At 44.3% G+C, this 24,097-nt stretch overlaps 2 protein-coding genes across 5 annotated transcripts; one reads left to right on the plus strand and one right to left on the minus strand.

Moving 5' to 3' along the window:
* Positions 1 to 129: 129 nt before the first annotated feature.
* hltf (helicase-like transcription factor) lies at positions 130 to 12,270 on the minus strand. The gene is made up of 25 exons (XM_076108675.1): positions 11,908 to 12,270; positions 11,179 to 11,378; positions 10,899 to 11,065; positions 10,583 to 10,725; positions 10,351 to 10,427; positions 9,804 to 9,875; positions 9,349 to 9,540; positions 9,112 to 9,186; positions 8,953 to 9,013; positions 8,710 to 8,776; positions 8,232 to 8,290; positions 8,064 to 8,111; positions 7,879 to 7,980; positions 7,691 to 7,782; positions 7,006 to 7,149; positions 3,998 to 4,130; positions 3,710 to 3,845; positions 3,261 to 3,440; positions 3,072 to 3,187; positions 1,797 to 1,978; positions 1,564 to 1,686; positions 1,287 to 1,399; positions 936 to 1,116; positions 762 to 842; positions 130 to 678 (listed from the first exon to the last, which is right to left on the minus strand). Exons 2-25 carry the CDS (start codon positions 11,371 to 11,373, stop codon positions 535 to 537), a joined length of 2,883 nt encoding a protein of 960 aa, XP_075964790.1. The 5' UTR covers positions 11,374 to 11,378; positions 11,908 to 12,270; the 3' UTR covers positions 130 to 534.
* A 14-nt stretch (positions 12,271 to 12,284) lies between these two features.
* On the plus strand, positions 12,285 to 22,727 carry LOC142968694 (serine/threonine-protein kinase PAK 2-like). 4 transcript variants are annotated; one of them, XM_076108681.1, is made up of 15 exons: positions 12,285 to 12,489; positions 16,958 to 17,151; positions 17,235 to 17,341; positions 17,489 to 17,636; positions 17,731 to 17,747; positions 17,851 to 17,961; positions 18,113 to 18,239; positions 18,365 to 18,428; positions 18,571 to 18,619; positions 19,101 to 19,213; positions 19,333 to 19,450; positions 19,690 to 19,789; positions 19,890 to 20,086; positions 20,198 to 20,335; positions 20,691 to 22,727. In XM_076108681.1, the coding sequence occupies exons 2-15, from the start codon at positions 16,974 to 16,976 to the stop codon at positions 20,775 to 20,777; spliced, it is 1,554 nt and encodes a 517-aa protein (XP_075964796.1). In that variant the 5' UTR covers positions 12,285 to 12,489; positions 16,958 to 16,973; the 3' UTR covers positions 20,778 to 22,727. The 4 variants fall into 4 exon arrangements, with proteins under 4 accessions (XP_075964796.1, XP_075964795.1, XP_075964797.1 ...); XM_076108680.1 differs by having other exon boundaries at positions 12,286 to 12,657; XM_076108682.1 differs by lacking the exon at positions 12,285 to 12,489 and adding an exon at positions 16,465 to 16,711.
* The last annotated feature ends 1,370 nt before the right edge of the window (positions 22,728 to 24,097 follow it).

Consider the following 24,097-nt stretch of genomic DNA (forward strand, 5'->3'; position numbering starts at 1 on the left):
CAGAAGTACTTAATGTAACCACTTAAATGATTAGATTAAGTAAACAGATGTTTCCGGTTAAACAGACATTGAAGTTCTGAAAGCTGCTCCGTGTCTGTTTAAATACAGAAGCTACAAATGTACAATATCAGCAGTCTGCATTTCTTTAATCCAGAGACGGCGAAAAAAAAGAAGAAATCCTACATACTGAACATTTGAATCATCACGGCTGGTCCATTTTGTAAATTGCCAACTCGAGCTGCTAGAGCAGGTGGGCTTTTCTCCATGTTTTAACACAGCGTTGACATTTTTATGATCAAGACAAACCGCTCCCACGCATCACAACAATGACATCGTGGTTTTGTGCCGTTAATGCATCAGTATCAAAACTTTAACCGCACAAATAAAATAAAATGAAAATTTTCAAAATATGAACATAAAATTGACAATGTGGACGAAAAAAAAATAAATCTCTGCAGCCCTTCAGATGTGAACTGTCGGGCGCCTGTTTGAACCTGAACTGACGTGTTCACACGGGAACACTTCGTCAGAGGTCTACAGCTCCATCAGAGCTTTGATGTCGTCCATGCGAGACGTTTTCCTGTCGCTGTTTTTGGAACCAAAAGCCTTCTCCACCAGGTCCTGCTTCTCCCTCTGGATCTTCACCATGTTCTCCTCCACTGAACTTTTCACAATGAACTGCAGCAACAGACAACACAAAATCACAATATAAATACATGCTAAATGTTCCAGTCAGTGATTTTTAGTAATAGATTCCTGACCTTGGTGACAAAAACGTTCCTCGTCTGTCCCAGACGGTGGCAGCGGTCGATACACTGTTCCTCTGTTGCAGGATTCCATGCCTAAAACACACAGTCAATAACAAGCGGACATGCCGTTAAGAATTTCCCTTCTTCCTGAAAACACTTGCGATCAATTTCAAAATCTGCACTTACAGGGTCCATGAAGAAAACATGGGAGGCGGCAGTCAAGTTAAGCCCCACCCCTCCAGCTTTGAGTGACAGAAGCATGATGGCGGGGCCGTCGGCTGCAGGGCTCTGGAACTCCTGGATGACCCGAGTCCTCTTCTTTTGGCTCAAGGTGCCATCAAAACGCACAAAACTGAAACCGTGCTCTCTGGTGAAGAGAAAGGAGGCCAATAGCGCCAAGAGACGGACAATTAAATTACATCTAAATGATCTACTTGAGGAGAAATGTAGAAACTCAAACTCACACTATAGCCGTTGAGAGTATACTTACAAGACCTCTAAAAACCCTAAACTACTACTGTGAATGTGTGTTTTTACCTGAGTGGAGTCTCCAGTAAGGTGAGGAAGCGTGTAAACTGAGAGACGACCAGACACTTAATGCTGCCGTCTTCACATCGCAGCCTGAGCAGGTTTCCCATCAGCGCCTGCACCTGCAGCGATAAAAAACAAAAAAAAAATCACTTCAGAGAAAGAACACGGCTCTAATAAAGTAGCATTTCAGCACATTTTCATCAATAAATAATTAGGGAAAGAGTCACAAAACAGTGCTTTTATCACCCAGTTAATTCTGCATCCTCAGTATGTGCAGCTGTACCTTTGAGCTTGTCCTCCACTTATCAGAGTTTGTACTTTTCTCTTCCTCCATTTCCTCCTGTGGGAACTCCACCAGTTCACTGGCCTTGATCTCACTTCGACAGAGAGGACAGCGCGCTGTTTCCTATGCGCACACACACACAGAGCAGAGAGAAAAGATAGACAAACTCGCCTTTTAAGTTGTCAAATATCAATTCAGTTACAGATCAGTGTCTGCTTCAGGCAGCACATTACCTGCTCAGTGCCGATAACCTGGGCGATGCAGGGCCGGCAGTAGACGTGGGCGCAGTGTGTAATGACGGGCAGGTTCACCGAATCCAGACAGACAGAGCACTCCTCGTCAGAGCCGCTGGCCAACACAAACCGCAGCTTCTCTATCAGATGCTCTCGCATCTCCGCAGGTGTCGCTGCAGCGCCTACAGACAAAGTATCTGATCAATTTACATGTGGAAATGAACACAGAGGAAAGAAAATACTTCTGGAACGTGCATCGAGGCCAGAGCTGCAGCTACAATTGAGGACACAAACGTCATGACCGCTTTCATTTTGGGAATGTGAGGGTTGTATAAAGACGCGTTTATATTCTAGGATTACACACATTTCATTCATGGTGGGGTTGGGACGACTTATTCACCGCCCAGACTACATGCTCATGAAACAGGGTCGGTAATAAGTGGGCTCAATGTAAACTTTTTCCACATGTTACCAGATGCAAACAGTGAATAAGTACCACAGCCATACAGGGAAATTCATGCGCGAAAAAGTAAACTCATCGGCAAAGCAGGTAACTGGAAGAAAAGTAATGACTCAATTTTCAGGGGCAGTGAATATTCTTTTAAACACAGGAAAGCAAGAGAGAACGAGACATAAAAGGGGCGATTAGCAGTAGAGTGTGAAAAAGGTGGCGGAAATAAAAACATTACGAAAAGAATTGGGAGATGGGCTTTTGCACAGCAGGGATTTTCACTTGTCAGAGCAGCTGCAAAAGCAAAGCTGTAATCAATAACACTAACGAGGGCTCCTCTTCACTCAGGTGTCCCAGTAAACGGAGCAATCACGCTCAACAGCAGCGCCTGGAACAGGTGCAAATCGTTAATGTTAATTATTACACCTGCTATGAAAAGTCTAGAAAGGCCTAGAATATAAGTGCTCACACCGCCCACCAGAAGCGACAGATTAAACTCTTTACACACCCGTGGTGCACTCACAGGTGTTTTCAATCATTCCTGCTGATTAGACCTCCTCTCAGGACTGTGTGGGCGTGAAGAGAAGATGCTCTCTGTAAATTTACACATCCATGATTGGCTGCACAAAAGTGAAACCTGGGCATCAGAATTTATTCTCAAAAAGTAGAATATATATTTTCAACAAAAAAAAAAAAAAAAAAAAAAAAATCACAAGAAATCTCCAGCAAGCCTGTCTGCGTATCAAGTGACTCAAGGGCTTCAGAAGCTGTACGCTACATTATTCAGTTCCTGCATTAGTCTCACATCACGCCGCAGGTCTTACTCAGGTCTGAGGAGGTTTTTGCCAGCAGATCAGGGTGGCAGCAGTGCTGCCGAAGCCTCATCAGGATGGCCAACACGTCAGCATAATTCCTCAAGACTGTCCCTTCAGTCACGTATCTACACAAACACAGTTATGATCACGTAAAGAAAATACACCAATACGTAGCTGCACGTGTACACTGACACACACCTGGCGATGGTATTTCTTCCCTCACTGCGAGCCAGCTCGTACTCCTCTCTTTCCGACTGGCTCAGCTCGACCTGCTCCACGCATACTCTCTTCTCGGGCAGAGACACCAGGGGGCGCCCGTTCACCTTGCTGCCCTTGGTCCGCCGCAGGGTGATGCACCTCACCAGGGTCTGAAGGTTCCTATGTGCACAGTATCAACAGTTAGAGTTTATTAACATCTAATCATCACTCAGGGTGCTGCACTGGAGAATCACTATAGTTTGTTAACACATCTAGCTACCTCATAAAATAGCAAAGTGGTACGATGTGATCAACTATCATAGGACTTTTTGAATGTCATTGGTATGTCACAACTTAGAAAGCTCGATACACTGACTCAGACAGACAACGCCCTCTGGAGTCTTATTACTACATTGCAGGAGTGTAATATAACGGTAGCGAGCACACACTGCAGGCCGGCCCTGTCTCCTTGAGTGACGGGTCTCTGGATCACTCTGTTCCACCACTCTCTGGCATCGAAGGGCTTCAGACGCAGGAAGGCCAGCAGCATCCACAGGTCCTTCACACTGTTCTGGATAGGAGTACCTGGTGGGATGGAAGAATGAACACACACACAAACATTTGGTAATTGCCTTAATACTGAGGCTGTATCTGTGTGTACTTAATTAGGTCAAGAACGTTTGTGTTTTCATATGTTGGACTATCTGTGTGTGTGTGTTCTTAAAGTGCAGGTATACCTGACAAAATCCAGCGGCGCTGAGCTTTTAGGTCCAGCACAGCCTTACTCATCTGTGCATTAGGGTTTCTCACGACGTGTCCTTCGTCCAGCACAACCCTCAGCCATTTGATCCCGTGGAGGGGACTCTTATTCTGAAAAGTAAACAAAACATATTTAAAAAGGAGAAGCAAATTATCTCTCAAGGGAATGTTGACCAGTGACGTGCGGTGAGGTTCGTGGCTGGTGAGGCACTGACTCTTTCAGAGTCAGATTTACAAAGATATGATCCCAATAGAGTAGCTTAAATCACCATTCAATTGGCAGCTTGCACATCGACTACTGGTTGTTTTTCATATTTATAACAAGCAAGAACGTTCAATTTATAGCGGCTCAGAGAAAGAGTGCATTTCCTCTGCACCCTCCGTGTGCTTTTAATTTGCCATCACAATTCCACAATTCATACTCGTATGCATGGTCTTACCTTTACTTGTAAATGAAGTCCATTCGTCTATCCTTCTGGACAAAAATCTCCGTGACTTTGTTGTAAAAGTCCTCCTTATCTTCTTTCAGTTTTAGAAGTCTCTCCGTCTCAATGGCGATCATTGCCAGGGATGAAAGTCGTCCTCGGTCAGTCCGATTCCGACTGTATGTTTTGAGTCTTTTCAAAGCAGAGAATGACCTTTCCACAGACGCTGTTGTAGCCGGTATAGTGAGCACCAGCTGGAGTAACTTTGTTGCCTCAGGAACAGTCTGCATCAGATCCTTCTGGGCCAAAAAGCTGAGAAGCTGTCCAGGGGATTTACATCCATCCCTCACTGTTTGTGAGCTATATAGTCCGATGAGATCAGCCTTTAGTCTCACAATGTCAAAGAACCTGGCATATTTTGACAGGCTCTGCAGTTTGGTGTCATCAAAATGTTGTGACATTTCATTAAATTTTGTACAATCGACCAAACCAAGGAAAGCTAGCTCACCAAAATGATCAAACCTAGCTTTCAGTTGAACACTTGCATTGTCCAGAATGTTATAAAACATTCGTTTCCTCTCATCTCTGACTGAGTTTTGACTTCGGACACCATCTGTCGTCCCGAGCGTGGCGCATTTCTGTTCAAATCGCTCATAGAAACTGTTAAACTCTTGTCTCTGGCGTTCCACAAATCCAATTGTGTCGCGGATTCGTGCACAACAAAATCCAATGTCCATTACTTTGTTTTGCAGCACTCTGGAGAGTGCATCGGTTGCACTGAAAATGTCCTCGTATGCCATAATGAAAAAGCACGTTGATGCCTTTGACAGCCACCGCTCATATCCAGCGGCCATCATTAGGGTGTCATTATCCCAACTATCTGGATTTTCTCTCATAATACGGAATACAGCACGCAGATCAGATTGGTACATGCTTGTCTGCAACAGTCTTGAATTTGAGCTCCATCTCGTGGGTGCTGCTCTTGGTAAACGTCGCTTCACAACATCATCCAATAAGTGGGTGCGCTTCGTGGACTTACTGAAAAATGCCGCTAGTCCCTCAAGTGTTTTAAAAAAAGTTCTACACTCAGGCATGCATTTTGCTGAATGCAAGAGCACCAGGTTCAATTTGTGTGCGTAACAGTGAGTAAACATGGCCTCAGGCACCTTTTCTTTAATCCTGGCCTGCACCCCATTAAGCTCCGATGACATCACAGCTGCTCCGTCATAAGTCTGAGCTACCAGCTTTTCGACACACTTGTATTTCTCCAACACTCCCAAGACATACTCGGCTATAGCAGGGGCTCGTCTGTCATCACTCGCATCATCAAATCCCAAAAACGCCTCCCTCAGTTCACAGGCCACCTCACTTTTAGCCACATAACGCAAAATGACAGAGATCTGGGCTTTACTTGTGACATCCGTTGTCTCGTCTACTTCTACAGCAACAAATGAGGCTGCATTAATCTCCTTTTTGATATCATTTATAATCACCTCACCGACTGCTTCGATTAAATCGTTCTGTATTCTGTTTGACAAGCCAGAAAACACAGTGGACGTCTCCAAATGTCTAGCTAATCTTTCATCTTTCTCAGCAAAGGCATGTAATAGTTCTACATAGTTGCCACGATTAGAAGAGCTTGAACTCTCATCGTTACCACGAAATGCCAGTTCCTGTTTGGCGAGGAAGCAGGTTGCATTAATGAGGTCTTTTAAACTCTCTCGGTTTTCCTTTACCGTAGCGTTGTGCATGCTAATATTTAGTCTCTGCTGTTCGTCCAAAGCCAAATCTATTCTCGAGGTTCCAAACGTTTTCAAAGCAATTTGGCTTTGAATGTGAGTAGTTGATCTTTCATGTTTGCTGAGGCTTCGTGGCAGATTTTTCAAGTCACAAAATCCTGATTTAGTCCAGACATTGTCCCACGTTGAGAACAGAAGACAGGGAAAGCAGTAAAGGCGGTTTCTTGTAGCACAGCCACACAGCCAGTCTTTTCGATCATACCACTCCGTTTGGAAAGAGCGAGTTATCTTCTGTCCCGTCGTTTGAAGCAACCCTTTTAGCTCCGGTATTGGTCTCCCATCATTTATCATTTCACGTTTCGATTGAACGTCCAGTTTTGAAAAATGTTTGAGCTTAGCTATAGATTCTTCCATGATTGCGGTCAAAGCTAAATATACAACGAAGAAGAGAAGCGTAGAAGAAGAGCGTGCTGAGCATAACCCCGACCCGTGGGCTCTCGCACGCCCCCTTCATTGAGGCAGAGGTACTGCGTGCCTCCCCTATGTGCTTTTTCACTGCGGTTTCTGTCAGATTAGCAAGACTAAATATGTTCTACACATACGTGAAATACATGACCTATTCTATGGAAAGAAAGGACATATAATACAAGTGTCAACAAATATTACAGTGGTGACAAACAATGAGAAAGCAAAAGGCACGTGTTCAACCCAGTTTGTGAGGGATTGCAACACCACCATATTAAATGCAACGGCCATGTTTTCTGTTCTGTGTGAACACTTTGGCAAACCTTACAGATATACATGTGACCCGTCGACACTCACCCCAAAGTCGGCAGAGAGGACGTTGTAGGTTGTAATCACCACATCCTGAGAGGACAGAAAGGTCTTGCTCCTGTTGCGCTCTGAGCCGTAATACAGATACACGTTTAGCTTCACGTTAGCGCGTACATGCTGCTCAAACTGGTCCTGCACACAGACACACAAAAGGACAGAGGAAGACAACATGACTGGCTGACTTTGGGGATGGAAAGGTAGCATTGAACGAAGCAGATGGAGGCTACAGCTCTGAGGAAAAACTGTTCTTCAGTCTGTTTGTTCGGGCTTTGATTGCGCTGTATCTCGTCCCTGATGGTAAGTGACAAACAGACTGTGACCTGGGTGAGTTGGGTTCTTACTGAGGTTGCTACCCTTCTTGAAGAGACGGCTATCATACATACACTGTGTCTGAGTTTAGAAGCACAGTTTCAAACCACCTGGACCGGGTCTCTGCAGGTCTCGGCAGTGCAGCTTGGCATACCACAATGTGGCCCCGTAGCAGAGGATACTCTCTATGGTGCGTCTGTAAAAGTTTATCAGGATCTTAGAAGGAACTTTGACCTATTTTAATTTTTTCTCGGGAAGATAAGCCTCGGTTGAGCTTTCCTCACGAGGTGAAAGGTGTTACGGGGCCATGCTAGATCTTTTGTTGTGAAGACAACCAGGAATTTGATGTCATAAGTATTCCTACCAGCCAGTTGCTGATCACAGAGAGTGGGCAGATGATGAGAGTTGTTCTTGCTGATAAGTCATCTGCACTTTCAGTGATGGAGGACTCCACACCTGCACATAATAAAAAAGGTACGCATACATTTCCAATATCACATTTTCTTTTTTCCCTCCAAAAAAGAATATAGTATGTACACCGTTAGAACTCACTCGGTGTAGGAGTGGCAGTTTTCTTCTTCTTTGAGCTTGTACGTGCTGCTGGGCCACCCAGTGCTGCAGCAAAGTCCAGATCCTCAATAAATTTAGGGGCCTCTGCACATAAAACATACATCTAGTGATTTAGTTCATCGGGAATGGTGATTAGGATGTTCTGCAAGACTTTACTGGGCTCGCACCTTTAATGGGCTTTCGCTTGGTGGCTTTCTTCTTTCCTCTGCTGGCACCTGTAAGCGGAGAAGTCAGGTGAAAATGTACGTAAGCCACACAAGCAAAGTAAGGCGACAAAAACAAGCAAAGAACAGACCTAAAAGGTGGTGCATATGGAGATGACAGTCAATTCTTACTCTTATCCGACTTGTCCACAACATCGGCCGAATCAACACAGATCCCCTCCACCTGAGAACTGATCCAGACAGGGAGCACGTCAGCGGGATCAGTAATACCACTGAGGGCCCAAAACATGATTTGACAAAGCAGGTGTGCACTCATCGACATATACACTGACTGAATGTATGGAAATATGTCCAGATGTAGTCCTTTGCATTCTTACCTTTACACATAAAGATTTTTAAATGATTTGGGGGGGCTTTTTTTTTTTTGCCTTTATTCGATAGTGCAGCTCTACACAGGAAAGAGGGAGAGAGAACGGGGATGACCTGCAGCAAAGGGCTGCGGGTTGGATTCAAATCTGGGCCGCTGCAGTAAGGAAACAAGAGCTACCTGGGCACCCACCTCTACACATGATTGAATTATCCAGAGATACTAAAACACGTCACTGACAATATGATCTGAGCATGACAAATTCACTTAAACCACACTTACAGGTTTGGGCGCATAGAACCAGCTGCTGCATCACTCGATCCCGATCCATCGCTTGCTTTGCTACTTCCTGAAACAAAAACACATCATGTCTGTAGTTAGTGCTCAGTTTATTTTTAGCATTCAAGAATGTGCGCATCCACCCCCCCCAAACACACTCACAAAGAGAGATAAAGGAAGACTGAACAACAAACAAAAACAAAAAAAATCTGCATCACCAGCTTATTTATTGTAAATCGAGATTACCTTCCAGTTTGGAGGCCATCTCTGGTTTAGTTTTGGCTTTGACAGGTGACGGCTGCTCCTCCTGCACACATGTAAACAAGCACTTTATGGTGGCTGAACACACGTCACTCAGACTGCATACTGATTGAAAAGAACACATCCAGACACAGCTACACGTACACATTTCTCCACAGGAAGAGGCTTTCCTTTGTGGAAGTTGGTGAGAATCAGCGCGATGGTTGTCAGAGTTTTCCCCTGGAAAACACAAACAGGGGTTTGGTATCAGCAGTGTGAAGCCTTTTATTGTGGTAAATGTCGAATAAAAACGCTTTAAAAACAAGTTTTAATTATCATTCTTTTATTGGAGAAAACATCATGTTAACCTGCTGAAATCAAACAACAGAGCATGTTCCTCACCAGTCCCATGTCATCTGCCAGGATTCCCCCACGAATTCTCTCTGGTACTTCTTTGGCAGAGAAACACATGAGGCTGTTATAGTAGAGCTCGCCCCTCCTCTCCCAGAAGGGTGGCAGCGCAGATTTGTTTTCTCGCGCACACATCCAGGACAGCGCCTGCTTCTGGTGAGGCAGGAGAGGAGTACCCACAGACTGCAGAGAAAGAGAGGGGCATGTTCACGATACAGCTGCACTAAGACACTGAAAACACACACACAACTATTTCAGGGTGCAGGAGGGAGACGACTTAAGAGGTGAGAATCAGTTTCTCCAAAAACTGCAGCAAGAAAGAGAAGGTCCAAGGGATGCATGGTTTGCCGAAATCATATCACAGACATTTAGCAGGTGACCAAATGCTGACTACAAACAAATGTATGTACATACAATGCAGACAGATGAACCGATCAAATACGCACCTCGGCTGCTTGTTTCTCTCCGTCTTCACTCTCCATCAAGCCATCAAACAGCTTGTCGAATGCGTTCTTCAGCTGAAAGAAAAAATGAATTTTAACGGCTGACTTACGTCTTAAAGTCTGTTTTTACTACGTCAACAATGACTGCACATGTGTAGTCGTTCCATATAATTTTAGCATTTAAATCATTCCACATTAGAACAATGACTTCTCTGAGCACTAAAAAGTCCGAACAATAATTAACTTTACACGCCTTACTTAAACAACCATGCTATGTTAAGACACTTAGTTTCGACCACACAGATGGTGTTTAAAAAAAATACAGTATAGCAGAGATTACCTGTAACAACATCAATGTTACACAATTCTGATTTAAATTAACTTCAATTTAGTGTTAATGTAAAAAAAAAAAAAAAAGGGATAATAAATCAAAATCTACTGTCAAAAACTGAGAGGATAGAAAAAAGATGTTTCTAAGCAGACTAAAACAAATACAAAGCTTAATTTAATTACATGTTACGTTTACATTTACTAAATTTAAGTAGATTACCTCGGCTGCCGTTAGTGGGATGGTCAAACCTTTTTTAGACGACAATGCACGAGCACCTTGACTATTCTGATTTGCACCTGAAATCATACACACACAGAATAAGCGGTAATGTGGATGACAATACCGGAAAACTTGACATTTTGTGTGCAACAATGCAGGCTGTGTGGATAAATGTGAGGACATCCATTGAGGAGGCGAGTGAGATTGGATGGGTGAGTGTGTTTGTTTGTACCTGTTGCTTTGCCTCCTCCTGTGTTCAGTTTATATCTGTGACGGGCCATGCTCTCCATCACAGCATTTTTGTTTTCCTCTTTCCCCCAGAAGGACAGCATCAACGGCATGGTGAACGAGTTGTTTGTCCCTGAGTGAACCACCCTGACACATAATAACAAAGAAATCTAATCGAATACAGATATTTATGGAGAGAATCCATCAATAGCACCCATATATGCCTACATTTAGGGTTAGCCAGGTGTTTTGATCAATCCTTAAGATGTTGACAAAGATCATATTCTGACATTCAACGTGCACAATAACAATCGACTCACCCCTCAACTTTAGCCAAATTGTTGTCCATGACATGGGCCATGGCTGCTGCCAGCTCCCGCTTGATGTGACCCACTTGGTTGCCATAAATGTTGGCGACCATCACTGCATTGTGGTCGTACTGATTCTGGGGCTGCCTCACTAAACCGACCATTTCACCTTGATTCACCTGTAACGAGAGTAAAACACGGATGATTTGAAGGTTTTCTCAACCTATATCGGCACTATACTGTGTCTTTTGTGAATCAGTGCACTACACGAATAAGGGTGATGGATCCTCACCACCCCGGTGTAATATCTAAGGCCGACCACAGTGCCCTGCAGGTGGCCAAACAGCACGCTGCCATCTGCGTCTGGCTCCTCGGACGCCGCGGCCCTGATGGCCTGGGACAGGGTCTCTGCACTGGTGTCATAGCGGTCTGTGAAGAGGTCCACCTCACTGTACCGGTCCCATCCGAACCTCCACCTACGGGACATCACACCTACAGCACGCGCAGAAACGCAAAGACATACACAAACAGACAATAACAAAGGAAAAGTAAGTGTTATCTGTTGGAGAATGACTGACAAAACGCCCCATAAAACCCTGTCCTTTGTGTGCACAGACATGGCGCTGCAGGTAATACTACAGGAAAAGTTGAACCAGGTTACAAACTTCTTAACTAACAGTAACGTTAGACACATGGTTTACATGCAGGAAACTAGCATATTTCTATGTTGGATGTAGCGTTAAATGTTGCTGAATAGCAAAGCTAGCTAACCAAGTGACTCCATCTCCCTACGGAAGTATGAGCTATTTAACGAAATCAGGGACAGCCGTTAAGATAATGTATCTTAACATCTAACGTTAGTTTACCAAAATTACATTAACGTTGTTTGCAAGCTAACGCTAGCTAACTTAAATGTTTAACATGTAATACTAACGATTGCTAACTGCTGGTTTGAGTTATTGCGTTAGTTAGCTGTTCGTACGCTAACGTGGGTGATTTATCTGTAAATAAAATATCGTACTATTTGTCTTCTCCTCAGCGATTGTTGTTTCTGGTGCGGTGATGTTTGTGCTACATTGTTGTGATTGTGTCAAGTCAACAGATCTGGATGTGTAACTTCCGGTAGTGACCTTCAAAATAAATTCTGATTTTGTGATGTTTTATGATGATGTGATCCATATGGCCGATATCATTTGACAATCTTTGGGTGTTTATTTTCTTTCTTCTTTTTTATTGTTAAGATGGTGTAGATCATCATTACGAATATCTGCATTTGATTGGATAGACAATGTTTGGCAATAATTAATTAATATAATTCGAGCGCTCTCGAGTAGATAGATTTTATTCTGAAAACACAGTCACCCTGTTTCTGGTGTTGTGTCCGTCTACTTTTACAGTCCGACTGGCACACAGGCAATGGCAGCTGCTTTTCACCAACTGCATTTTACGCGCCCTTTGCGTTTCGCCCTATGAGCGCTACGGTGGCCGCGAGGTCCAGATTCCTCATGTTTGTTTCTACGACGTTCCGCTTCCTTTCCAAGTTCCTCCCCGGGCCAAACAAGGAGCCAGTCCGAGAGTACTCGGGGAGAAAGACGGGAATTAAGTGAGTGAGATTAAAGATATTGTTTTTGTTCACACCTTCAGGGAAGTTTGTGATATCTCAGCGAAAATCTGAGCCTCAAACGGAGTGAAAATCATCGGTGACGGGGCGGAGTTTTTGGGTGTTTGACCGGAGAGTGCGGTCTGTTCTTTTTGCGGTTGACAGCAACCGGTGAGTTTACATTTGCTCATTCAACACAAGTCAGCGAATCCGTCTTACATACGAGTTGTATTTGGTAATAGTTTGGATGCTATTAACTGTATTTTGGCACAAAGGAGCGATCAGACTGAGTGTGGCTGCTTCTTCCATAACTGTTGAGGAGACACTTTTCTAGTCCCTTAAAGGGGATAAAATAAAGTAAAGCAGTCACGAGATCAATATCCTCGTGCCAATGGGATTCATGGCTTGCTTTCGTTTAAATGTAAATCAAAGTGATGGCAGTTTACAGGGACACTATAGTAGTGTAATAAGATGTGATGTTAATACAAAGGCCTACTTTACTGAAATGGGCCTGTGTATATCTAACAGTTCAAAAGCTGGTTTGATTCAATGTTATTGAATAAAGCAGAAGACTTCTGTACAAACATGTACAAAAAAACATACAGTATCATGTCTGTAAGGCTAAAGTACACACTTTTCAAATATTCTTCAGGGTTTCGAGATGATCACTTCTTGCATACCTGCAAACTACCACTGAGGACACAAATGTGTATTCCTGGCAGTGTATAGAAGGATTTTAACAGCTTTCAGAACTTCATTTGGGAGAAATCTTAGCTATGGCCTTGCCTGAAAATGCTGCACATCAGCATATAAACCTGCAAACCCCGCAGCTATACTGAACCAGCCATTCATGCACTAGACCCTAAAGCTAACAGGCTTCTGACTGTGAGTCCTGAAGCTGGCTTTTGTACCCGGTCCAGACTGTCTCAACCGAGTTCTGACAGCGTCCCGGGAAATCAGGTTGCCAGGTTGGTTGATTTGAGTCATCAGAATGTTGACACAGGGGTGAGGCGGCTGTTTGAATAACAGGATAAGGTGTTCAAGAGCGGGTGTGCAGCTGGGCAGTGTGTTTACGCTTCATTCACTGCCAGACCCATAATCAGTGAGCTGACTGTAGAGGGAGTCAGTGTGCACATAAACAGTACAAATGTGTGTGTTTTTGTGTGTGTGTGTGTGTGTGTCGACTTCATCACTCCTTCCAGGAAGTCCTCGGCAGAATTTCCTTTTATAGAAGCTGAATACAAAAGGCCTGCTGTCCACTTCCTGTAAACAGCTCAGTGGCTGCGTTTTGGTTGGTCGGCCCAATCCTGTGACCCTCTGGTGCTCGGGGAGTTCCAGGATGAGGAAGTGGGCTTCCCTTGATGGTGGCCAGCCACAGGGAATAGAAAGTGTAGTGGTGTATCGCGCGAGAGAGAGAGAGAGAGAGAGCACAGAATGAGGAACAGAAATGATAAAGAACAGAGGGCTGTGACTGCCTCTGAAGCACTGAGATGATGAAAAGAGAGCTCCTGTGAACTGAGAACAGATGAGAGATGCAATGAAACGCCGTCTGGGTGCTAAGCGAGCACGCAGAGGTTGAGGGAATGAATTGGAATAAAAAAATAAAAGCACAGACAGGAATGTGAAGGAACGGTGCAACCTGCAGTTGAAAATGGCCAGACCATTCCATGGCAGACCCCGTAACTTCCCCGTGTCTCCATAACTGGTCCAGGCCAAGAAATAGTTTGGCTCCTAACTCTTGTAAAAAAGCAGAATTGTTTTTTTCTTTGTACTTCTTTTTGCCATATTTTTGGGTTGAGCTAAGCTTTCGGCTACTAACTCCAGCTACACATTTACCACACAGACATGAGAGCGGTATCAACCATCTCACATAACTCTGAGAAAGCATAGGCCTATTTCCCCAAATGTCAAACTTATTCCTTCAGATGATTAAATGATGAAGTCTTTGTTGAGAAGCTAGCTGATTAATCCATTAATCATATAAGTGATGTTAGGGTGTGTGCAGTTATACAAACACACAAGCGTGTAGCCTGCAGTGCTGATGTGTGCACCTGCCTGCTCCCCTCAAAGCTCAGAGCTACATAAAAGATGTTCAAGGGCTCACAATGGAGCCCCTGTTGGCAAGAGGAGTGTGTGTGTTTTAGGGCAGGGAATGAGGAGGAGCCGAGTGTGTGTGTGTGTGTGTGTGTGTGTGTGTGTGTGTGTGTGTGTGTGTGTGTGTGTGTGCGTGTGTGTGTCAGATGGACAGTAGAACACGCCCAACCTCCTGCAGCCCTGCAGCTATGGAATTCCTACTGAGAGACAACGTGTCTCAGCCTGGCTAGCCAGCACCCAACATTCAGTCCCACACACACACACACACACAGTCACACTCACTGACTTTGAAAATACACATTAAGGCTGGACCGGGTCTAATTTTATCCTGTCGGAACAAGAATACACTCGTCCCATCCAAGATCGCCGAGGAATGAGGCAGCCTGCTAAGACTCGCCCTCAGATGAGAGACAGAGGGGTTAGGAGACGGTGAGAGCGAAGGAGATAGAGGAGCACCGGAGAAAGCGGTGCATACACTCGCTGGGAATACTATACAGTTTTTATTGTTTACATGGTCTTCTGTAAGACGCAGAAGAGGCCACAAACAGGTGAGTACTTATGAAGAGCTGATATGAAAGAATGAAAGAGGCGAGGGCGTTGAAAAGGTGTTTTGTGGGCATAGGAGAGCGAGAGTAGTGTCTCATGTTCTGTGTGTGGACTCGCTCATTAGGTTGTGTTTTTACAATGTTTGTGATCAGATTACATGATTGTCGGTGTGGGAAACAGGGAGGGTCATAATTTAGCCTTTTGTGTCTTCAGTTTGTGGCCTGAGGACTCTCTCAGCTTGTGTGAAATGTCTTTTTATATGACCGTAAAGGCCTCGTGTTGTGTGTGTGTGTGTGTGTGTGTGTGTGTGCGCGCGTGTTGGTTAATGTATTCAGGAAAGGAATCTGTATCAAGATATCTTCACGGGTTCAAGGTTCATTAATTATCGTTGTACAACACAGGGTTGCGCAACGAAATGTAGTTGTAGTCCCTTAATGCTACGAGAAAAACAAGACAAAAAGGAATTCTGAACATTAAACATGCTATGCCAGAGAAACATCGTCCATTAACTGTGAGCACCAGGCATCACTGTCGCAAACATAAGAGTCCACCTCCCCTTGTCCCACTGGAGTCCTGCGCTCTGTCTTTGAGGAACACGGTCCGCCTTACTAGTGCGAAAGTCCGGTCCGGGATACCGAGACGGTCTCTTTGAGTTGTGGGCTCAACATTCTCTGTTCTCCTGCTTTATTTTGTGTTGTTTGGTGTCGGAGGCTTTGTGTGTAAAGAAGGGGTCACAGGCATACCTTCTGTGCCTGAGCCACGTCTGTTATCCGGGGTTTGATATTATGTGGTGTGTCATTGGCGGTCAGACACGGGAAGTGAGGAAACCTTTTTTTTTTCTTTGCTTCCTGTTTCCTGTCTGTGATGTCACCAAGAATGCAGACTGCAGCTCGGAGTCGATCAAACTGCTTGCTCTGCAAGACTGGAAGAGTTGCGTTAGTCGCTGTGTGTGTGTGCATGTGCATGTGTGTGTCGCCATATTAGGGTAATGGATAACACTCAGCGTGTCAGTGGTGGAAGAAGTACTCCTATCAAGAACCAATATAAGTAAAAGTTCTTCCAACTTAATACGACAAAAACGAGCCAAAAAGATTAGGAAACCACTGGTTTAATACATAACAGTGCATTGTATTGCACTGTTATGGAAGTATAAAGTGGAAGTATAAAGTGGAAGTATAAAGTATCATGAGACGGAAATACTCGATACTCTACACATCATGTTTGTGACATTTCACACCAACCAGCTCAGTTTTCCTTCTCACCGAGCTGTTCTTCACTCCTCTCCCTTTAACTCCAGTTGTTATACCCCTCTCTCTCTCTCTCTCTCCCCCCCCCCCCCCTCTCTCTCTCTCTCTCTGCCTCTCTCTCTCTCTCTCTCTCTCTCTCTCTCTCTCTCTGCCTCTCTCTCTCTCTCTCTCCCTCTGTCTCTCTCTGCCTCTTTTCCTTCCTCATTCATGTGTTACCGCGAGCGAGACTCAACACGTCACTTTGCCCATTCAGCCTCGCTTCCTGTTCACACTCTCTGTTCCCTTCGCTCCTACACTCGCCGCTGACCCACACATTGTGGCATGGATGGATTAGTTAGGTCCGTGTGAGTGTTTCTTAACTTTTTGTTTAGTTTGTTCAAAGTTTATTTCTCTGTGTAATGTAGGCTAAGCTGTGCTCGATTTGCAACCGTTTGTCAGAAGCACTTTGGGCTAACGTGTTTAGCTTTGACTAGCATTGTGAAATATAAAAACGGGAAGTAGTGAAGCGGTGATTGAGCGTGCGACAAACTTACTGTGTTTCTTCTATGCATCGTCATTTGTGTCGCCTCATCCCGCCTGTGCAGGTGTACGTGTGTGTAGATGTGTGACAGCGGAGTGTGTGAGGACAAGCCCCCCGCCCCCCCTGTCAGGATGAGCAGCCAAGGAGGAGGAGCCAAGGACCCCCAGTCGGCCAATCACAGCTCTCGGCCGCTGCCGTCTGTGCCTGAGGAGAGGAAGTCTAGAAACAAGATCATCTCCATGTTTGCCTCTGAGAAAGGTGAGAGATGTGGACACATACAGTAAAAAACAAAATCACACACGCTGCAGTAGATGACCAACACGTTGACCCTTGACCTGCAGGAGGCAGGAAGAAGGACCGGGACAAGGACAGACCTGAGATCTCCTCCCCCTCCGACTTTGAACACACCATCCATGTGGGATTTGACTCAGTCACTGGAGAGTTCACTGTAAGTATCTTAACATAAATACTGTGCGATGTGCTTGTTTGTATTTGTGACCTTTATGAAGAATATAGTAATCTCTTTGTTTTATGGGTAGATCTGTACGTGTTTGACAATGTGTGTGTGTGTGTGTGTGTGTGTGTGTCTGTCCAGGGCATGCCGGAGCAGTGGGCCCGTCTCCTTCAAACCTCCAACATCAGTAAATCAGAACAGAAACAGAATCCTCAAACCGTTCTCGACATCCTCAAGTTCTACGACTCCACCAGTGGAAAACAGAAATACCTCAGTTTTTCCGCCTCAGGTCAGTTTTCTTTTTTGCTCAGCATATAAACAAAAGTCCAAATGTTGTAACTGCGCAGACTAACTCGTCCGTCCGTACACTTTCTCTCTTTCAGATAAAGACTCGCAGTCGGTGAGGAGTTCCGTTCATAACTTCCGTTACATGACATTGAGTACATTCATAATATATGTCTGAATGTCACTCGATTTTAATCTACTTTTTTTTGGTGTTGCAGCCAGGCAAGCAGGGCACAGCGACCTCCCCATCAGGTGGCAAAGATGGAGACGATGATGATGACGACACACCCCCTCCAGTGGTGGCACCGCGGCCAGAACACACAAAATCAGTGAGTCAAAAAAATGATGATGTTATTGTTTTTTAAAAACTTTGAAATATAGGAAAGTAGCATTTTGAACGACACTTGGGAAACTGAAAGCAAGCAGCTAAAACTAAGAAGGGCAAGATCACCCGAGGTGTTGCTAAAATGTTTCTCTCAGGTGTACACGAGGTCGGTGATAGACCCGCTCCCAGCTCTAGAGGTAGACGGCGCCTCCAAGGCAGCTGACAGACAGAAGAAGAAGGGAGGAGGCAAGATGACTGACGAGGAGATCATGGAGAAGCTCAGTATGTAAAACACACGTGCAGATTCGCGCTGGGAATGACTCATCGAAGGCGTAGCCACGTACTATTTTTGGCTCCAGTAGAGCTGACCAAGCTAATTTTTTTTTTTTTTTTGTTATGGCTCCTAGGAACTATTGTCAGCATTGGAGATCCTAAGAAGAAATACACTCGCTACGAGAAGATCGGCCAGGGGTGAGTCCGAATCCAGGATGGTGTGAACATTGAAGATCGGCAGGAATTTCACGGAGGCTGTTTAGTGGGTTGCCGGTCCAAACTGATCAAAAGGAGGAGATTGTTAACGGTTATTTCACCTCTTACGCTTTGTCACTTTCAGGGCGTCTGGCACAGTTTATACAGCCATAGATGTCGCCACAGGACAGGAGGTAAGACTACTTCCCCCTTTGTATCTGCCACTAAGAAAATCATTAGAGCCATGAACCTGGACATGAGCACAATATGTCTCCTTTATTGTTGATGCTGGACTGTAAAAAGCCCAAACATCAGTGGGAGAATAGTGAAGGAGTACTTTTTAGCAATAGAAAGTAACTGGAAGAAATCGCTGTAAGTTAAAGTGCTTATTCCTGTAATCACAGCATTCTAAGGTCAGCCATTTCAATAAAGATATTTTCTCCTTGGAAACTTATTAGAGGAGAGTTATCTTTACCTTGCAAGAATATCTCCATTCAAAACACAGACTAAAAACCTCATTTCTAGCCTAATCTGTTTTCTCTTGGCAACTTGACATCTTCCAACATTGACAGTCCAGATTTCAGGAAGTTAAAAAGTATTAGCTGTACCTCGTAAGTAGCCACATGGCTTGCTTGTATCGGTGGTTCCGCTTTTACAGGATGTCGTGTTCTGCAGGTGGCCATCAAACAGATCAACTTGCAGAAGCAGCCGAAGAAGGAGCTGATTATCAATGAGATCCTGGTCATGAAGGAGATGAAGAACCCCAACATTGTCAACTTCGTAGATAGGTAACGCTGACCGAACACAGACAAACGTACGGTACACATCCACAGCACCTAGCTGACTGCTTTGTTGATGTGACTCACTGTGTGTGTGTGTGTGTGTGTGTGTGTGTGTGCGTGTTTAGTTTCCTCGTAGGAGACGAGCTTTTCGTGGTGATGGAGTACCTGGCTGGTGGCTCCCTCACTGATGTTGTGACGGAGACGTGCATGGACGAGGCTCAGATCGCAGCCGTCTGCAGAGAGGTATGATTCTCTACGAAACCTGTCAAAGTGTTGGAACCTGATTACATCCATGTTTACTATCTTGCAGTCCTCTTTGTCTTCCCGGCCTTTGCTGGCATATTACTGTGGGTTTTGCTTTTGTGCATTACTGCCACCTGTAGGTCAGTGGAATAGTGTGAAAGGATGGGAAGGAATAAGTATCGCGTCACACGTGGACTTGCTTTTGGGGGATCCTAACCCTACTCCCTCTCTGCATCCAGGTCCTCCAGGCTCTGGAGTTTCTTCACGCCAACCAGGTCATCCACAGAGACATCAAGAGTGACAACGTATTGCTGGGGATGGACGGATCAGTCAAACTCAGTAAGAGGGAGCGACCGTGCAAACATGCACAGATCCACAGACGCATATTGCACATATCTGATTGGATATCTAATTATTGTTTTTCTCTCTCTCTTTGCAGCTGACTTCGGCTTCTGTGCCCAGATCACTCCAGAGCAGAGCAAACGTAGCACCATGGTGGGAACCCCGTACTGGATGGCTCCAGAGGTGGTGACCAGGAAAGCCTACGGCCCCAAAGTGGACATTTGGTCTCTGGGGATCATGGCCATAGAGATGGTGGAGGGAGAGCCTCCATACCTCAACGAGAACCCTCTCAGGGTGAGTGTCTGCCGAGAGAAACAATGGACAGGTTGCTATTCAATTCCTATTAGATTACTTAAAGATTGTAACCCACTGCCTTTTCTTCCCATGACACTATGCTCGTCTTAGGCATTGTATTTAATCGCCACCAATGGGACTCCTGAGCTGCAGAGTCCAGAGAAGCTGTCTCCTGTCTTCAGATCTTTCCTGTCCCGCTGTCTGGAGATGGATGTGGAGAAACGAGGATCAGGCAGAGAACTGCTGCAGGTAAAAGAGGAGACCGACACACTCGCTATATCAATGCATCCCTCTCAGAAATATAACGCACGTCAGGGCTGCAGATGCAAATATTGTCAATAGCAATTAATCTGCCGATTTGTTTGTCGTTAAATTGTTTGATATTGTCTAAGAAATGTCAGAAAATTGTAAGATATCGCAAAGCAGCAAGTCTTCACAACTATGAAGCTGGAACTTGTTTAGCATGTGTGCCTGTAAAAAGACTCTAAAGTTATTTGTCTTGTACTGTACGTAGGTAACTGATGTGAGTTAATCCAGAAAAATGAAATTCCTTCCTCGGCACATTTTATTCCATGCGTTCCCTCCTTTGCCCGTCTGTCTGTAGCACCCATTCCTGAAGCTGGCCAAGCCTCTGTCCAGCCTCACCCCGCTCATCCTGGCAGCCAAGGAGGCCATGAGGAGCAACCGCTAAATCCCAGTCTCTCAGGACTATTAAGAGCGGATGCCAACGACAGCCAAACCAGCCGTTATCTTCTCCTGCGTTTGATGGCCATCAGCGACCTGCTAGTTTTTTTTTTTTTTTTTTTTTTGCCCCACAGGTTCACAAAACTCCTCTGCGGTGTTTCTGTACTGGTGCCAGATTTCTCCTTCCCTTTTTTTGTGCCTTGTTCTAAAGCCGCATATCACAGCCATAAGGTGTTTTTTCTATTTGTTGCAGCCAGAGCACGTGTGTGTGTGTTGTTGTTGATGTTGACACTGGTTACTTACTACAGTATGCATATTAGGAATGTGGTTTCACTGTTGCAAAGGTTCAAGATTATTCACACATCAAGTGCCATATTCACAAAAACATCTAATCAGTCCTTAGGAGGCATTTCGGTATGAGGAATGCCAACGCTAGTCCAACTTCTTCAGGGCTGCAAACTGGTTTGCGAGTTGTGCAAACCATCATCTCTGCTGTTACTGGATTGTTTTAATTTGTTGGTGAGCTGTCATCAAAATATGCTTCAATATAAAAGACGTTGTGCATTAGCTGCAGCAGGTAATGACTTAGGAGGTAACTTTTAATGCCGATTTGCTCTGTGAATTACTCTTTGACGTAGTTTGAGAAGAAGTTGCTCTTATTTTGAGCCTTTTCTTCGGCCAGTTAGGAGCTTCTCTCAGCTATGAGACATATTATTATTATTATTATTATTATTATTATTATTATTATTATAGAAAATATTTTTTTTATAGTACATTACATTTTTTCTATCAGATATAAGTTTTATGACTTGAGATATCTCACAATCTCCCAAGAATTTTGGTGTGTGGAGAGACTGGAACCGTTGCAACTTGTTACCACTGTTGCTGTTTTTATGGCTACACATGTGCTTCCTGACCGGGTCCAATAGCTTTGAAAGTGGCGTGGAAAACTATAGAGTGTACCAATACTGTGCTGTACTGTAGCCCACACCATCGGGACAACGCAGTGGAAAAGCCATACCAGTATGTCCTTGTTTACCCTGTACGTCACTGGAATGGGATTCAAGCTTTTTGTACATGAAACGTTCAATTATTCAGCTGTTACCAGGCACCAAAATACACTATCGTCAATGGACTTGACTCAGACTTCACACACCTCTGCTGTCAAACTCTCTGTGCAGACTCTTCTGCACACTATGCAACGCCGTCTGAACACTCACCATGTTTCTTCTAGATGTTCTGTCTTTAGCTGTGCCTTTTACAATAGATGCCTTACCGTTGGTGTGTTGGTGCGAGTTCGACACAAAAACTGTATGAAAATGTTTGTTTGAATGCGTTGGAACTGGAGGAAGACTTTGAATTCTTTTTGTATATCATGTTTTGGTGATGTCCTGTATTTTTATTTTTTTTTTAACAGCTTTTAAAAAGTATGTTTATCATTGTTTCATATTTGTAACTAACACAACAGAAGACATTTTCTTTGTGTACCAATTCATCCTCGGTTCACTGAAACTGTGTAATTATGGACTCCAAACCATAAAATGCATTGATAAGCCTGAGACAATCGAGCCACACCTGAGTCAAGCAGTGTTTGGAAGTGATGTTTTAACTTTGAGTACTAAATGAGATGGGGTTGAGATGAGATGTTCCAGTTTAGACAATCCCTGGAAAGCATTTAAAAAACATTTACTGCCTTAAACAGATCCACGATGATGTAAAACCCGCTCGAATGGTACTCAACAGGTTGACACGCATACGGAGTACTTGCAAATACTATTAACAGGCTGGAAAACACTGGTATGTGGCCTTTGACCTGAAAACACATTCCAGTTACACGTTTAATATGAGTGATTGAAGAGTTTAGACATGATTGTGTTGTTAATCATGAAACCAACAACTTCTGGCGTTGAATATCATCCATACAGTATGTAAATTATTATTAAAGGTGGACCTAAGACTTGTGTCTGGATCACTGAAAGAGACTGAAGAGATGCATAACAACCAAAACGCAGAGACAAGGAAACCCACAAAGTCATACTTAACCACTACATGGAGTATGAGGGTCTTTCTCCTAGAATAGAGGGATGGGGGGGTCTTCTACATGTCTACATGTTCAGGGGCCCATAAGCTCAGGATCCATCCGTGATATGAACGATTCAAATCAGTTTACATTCTCCTATTTTGACCCAAGAGGGCAGTATTCGTCTTTGTGTAGCAGAAACACACAGACGGCACTCAGGCGTGAGTGTTCACCCACATTCATTATAATTTGAATATCTGCTGTGCTTCACTGCACATCAGCCGTTTTTAAGGCGCCAAGTCTTGTGCCGAGTAACATTGTTTTAGTCTATCACACTCACACAAACATATCCATAATGAAGATGTTACTGGTTTCCCTGCTGATGCTGGCAGTCTACAATCAGGGTGAGAAACCGATCTGATTTATTTGACTCTATAGCTACTGCACGAACCAACCTTTACCTAAACAGAGTAAGTAAGGGTTTTAAGTTGTTCTTTATATAATATATTAAACACAGTGGAAATGTCTTATTTTCTTGTAGGATCGACGGCCAATCCGTCTGTGACTCAGTCTCCTGCATCAAAGTCTGCTGGGGTGGGAGAGAGGGTTTCTCTGAGCTGTACAGCCAGTGCAGGCGTCGACGATGATCTCAGTTGGTACCTGCAGAAACCTGGACAGCCTCCCAAACTGCTGTTTTACAAAATAAGTAGCCGGCAATCTGGTGCACCCAGTCGTTTCAGCAGCAGTGGATCTGAACCTGACTTCACTCTGACTATCAGTGGAGTCCAGGCTGAGGATGCAGGAGATTACTACTGTATGGGAGCGTATGTGGGACTGTGCACACAGTGATACAGAGTCGTACAAAAACCTCCCTCAAATGAGGCCGCGTACAGATTGCTGTGGTGCAGCTGTGACCTGTTGCAGGAGATTCTGATTTGCACCACTGCTCGCCTGAACATTAGCACAGTCACCCAAAGCACAGCCATACAGACACTTCCTGAAATTCACTCCCAGTCAAAAGGGAAGTGAAACTCTGATTTTCATGTCCCTGACATTCAGGTTTTGTTCCCCTTTACAACTCCAGATGTTCAATTACAGAAATGAAATGAATGCAGAAGACATTCGTTCCTCTTTTAAAACAAAAGCTAAAGTACACTTTGTGACATAAGCTACTGTGTTGCACATTTATAAGCAAACAGGTTATATAATGAAATGCAGATGTGTTTCTGATGTGTACAATATTGACTTTCATTAAACTAACATCAAGACTCAGAGAGTAGACCTCAACAGACACGTTAGCTTTGTCT

This window comes from Anarhichas minor, unplaced genomic scaffold (genome assembly GCF_050575085.1).
Source record: "Anarhichas minor isolate MPS153535 unplaced genomic scaffold, ASM5057508v1 ptg000040l, whole genome shotgun sequence".
NCBI lineage: Eukaryota > Metazoa > Chordata > Actinopteri > Perciformes > Anarhichadidae > Anarhichas > Anarhichas minor.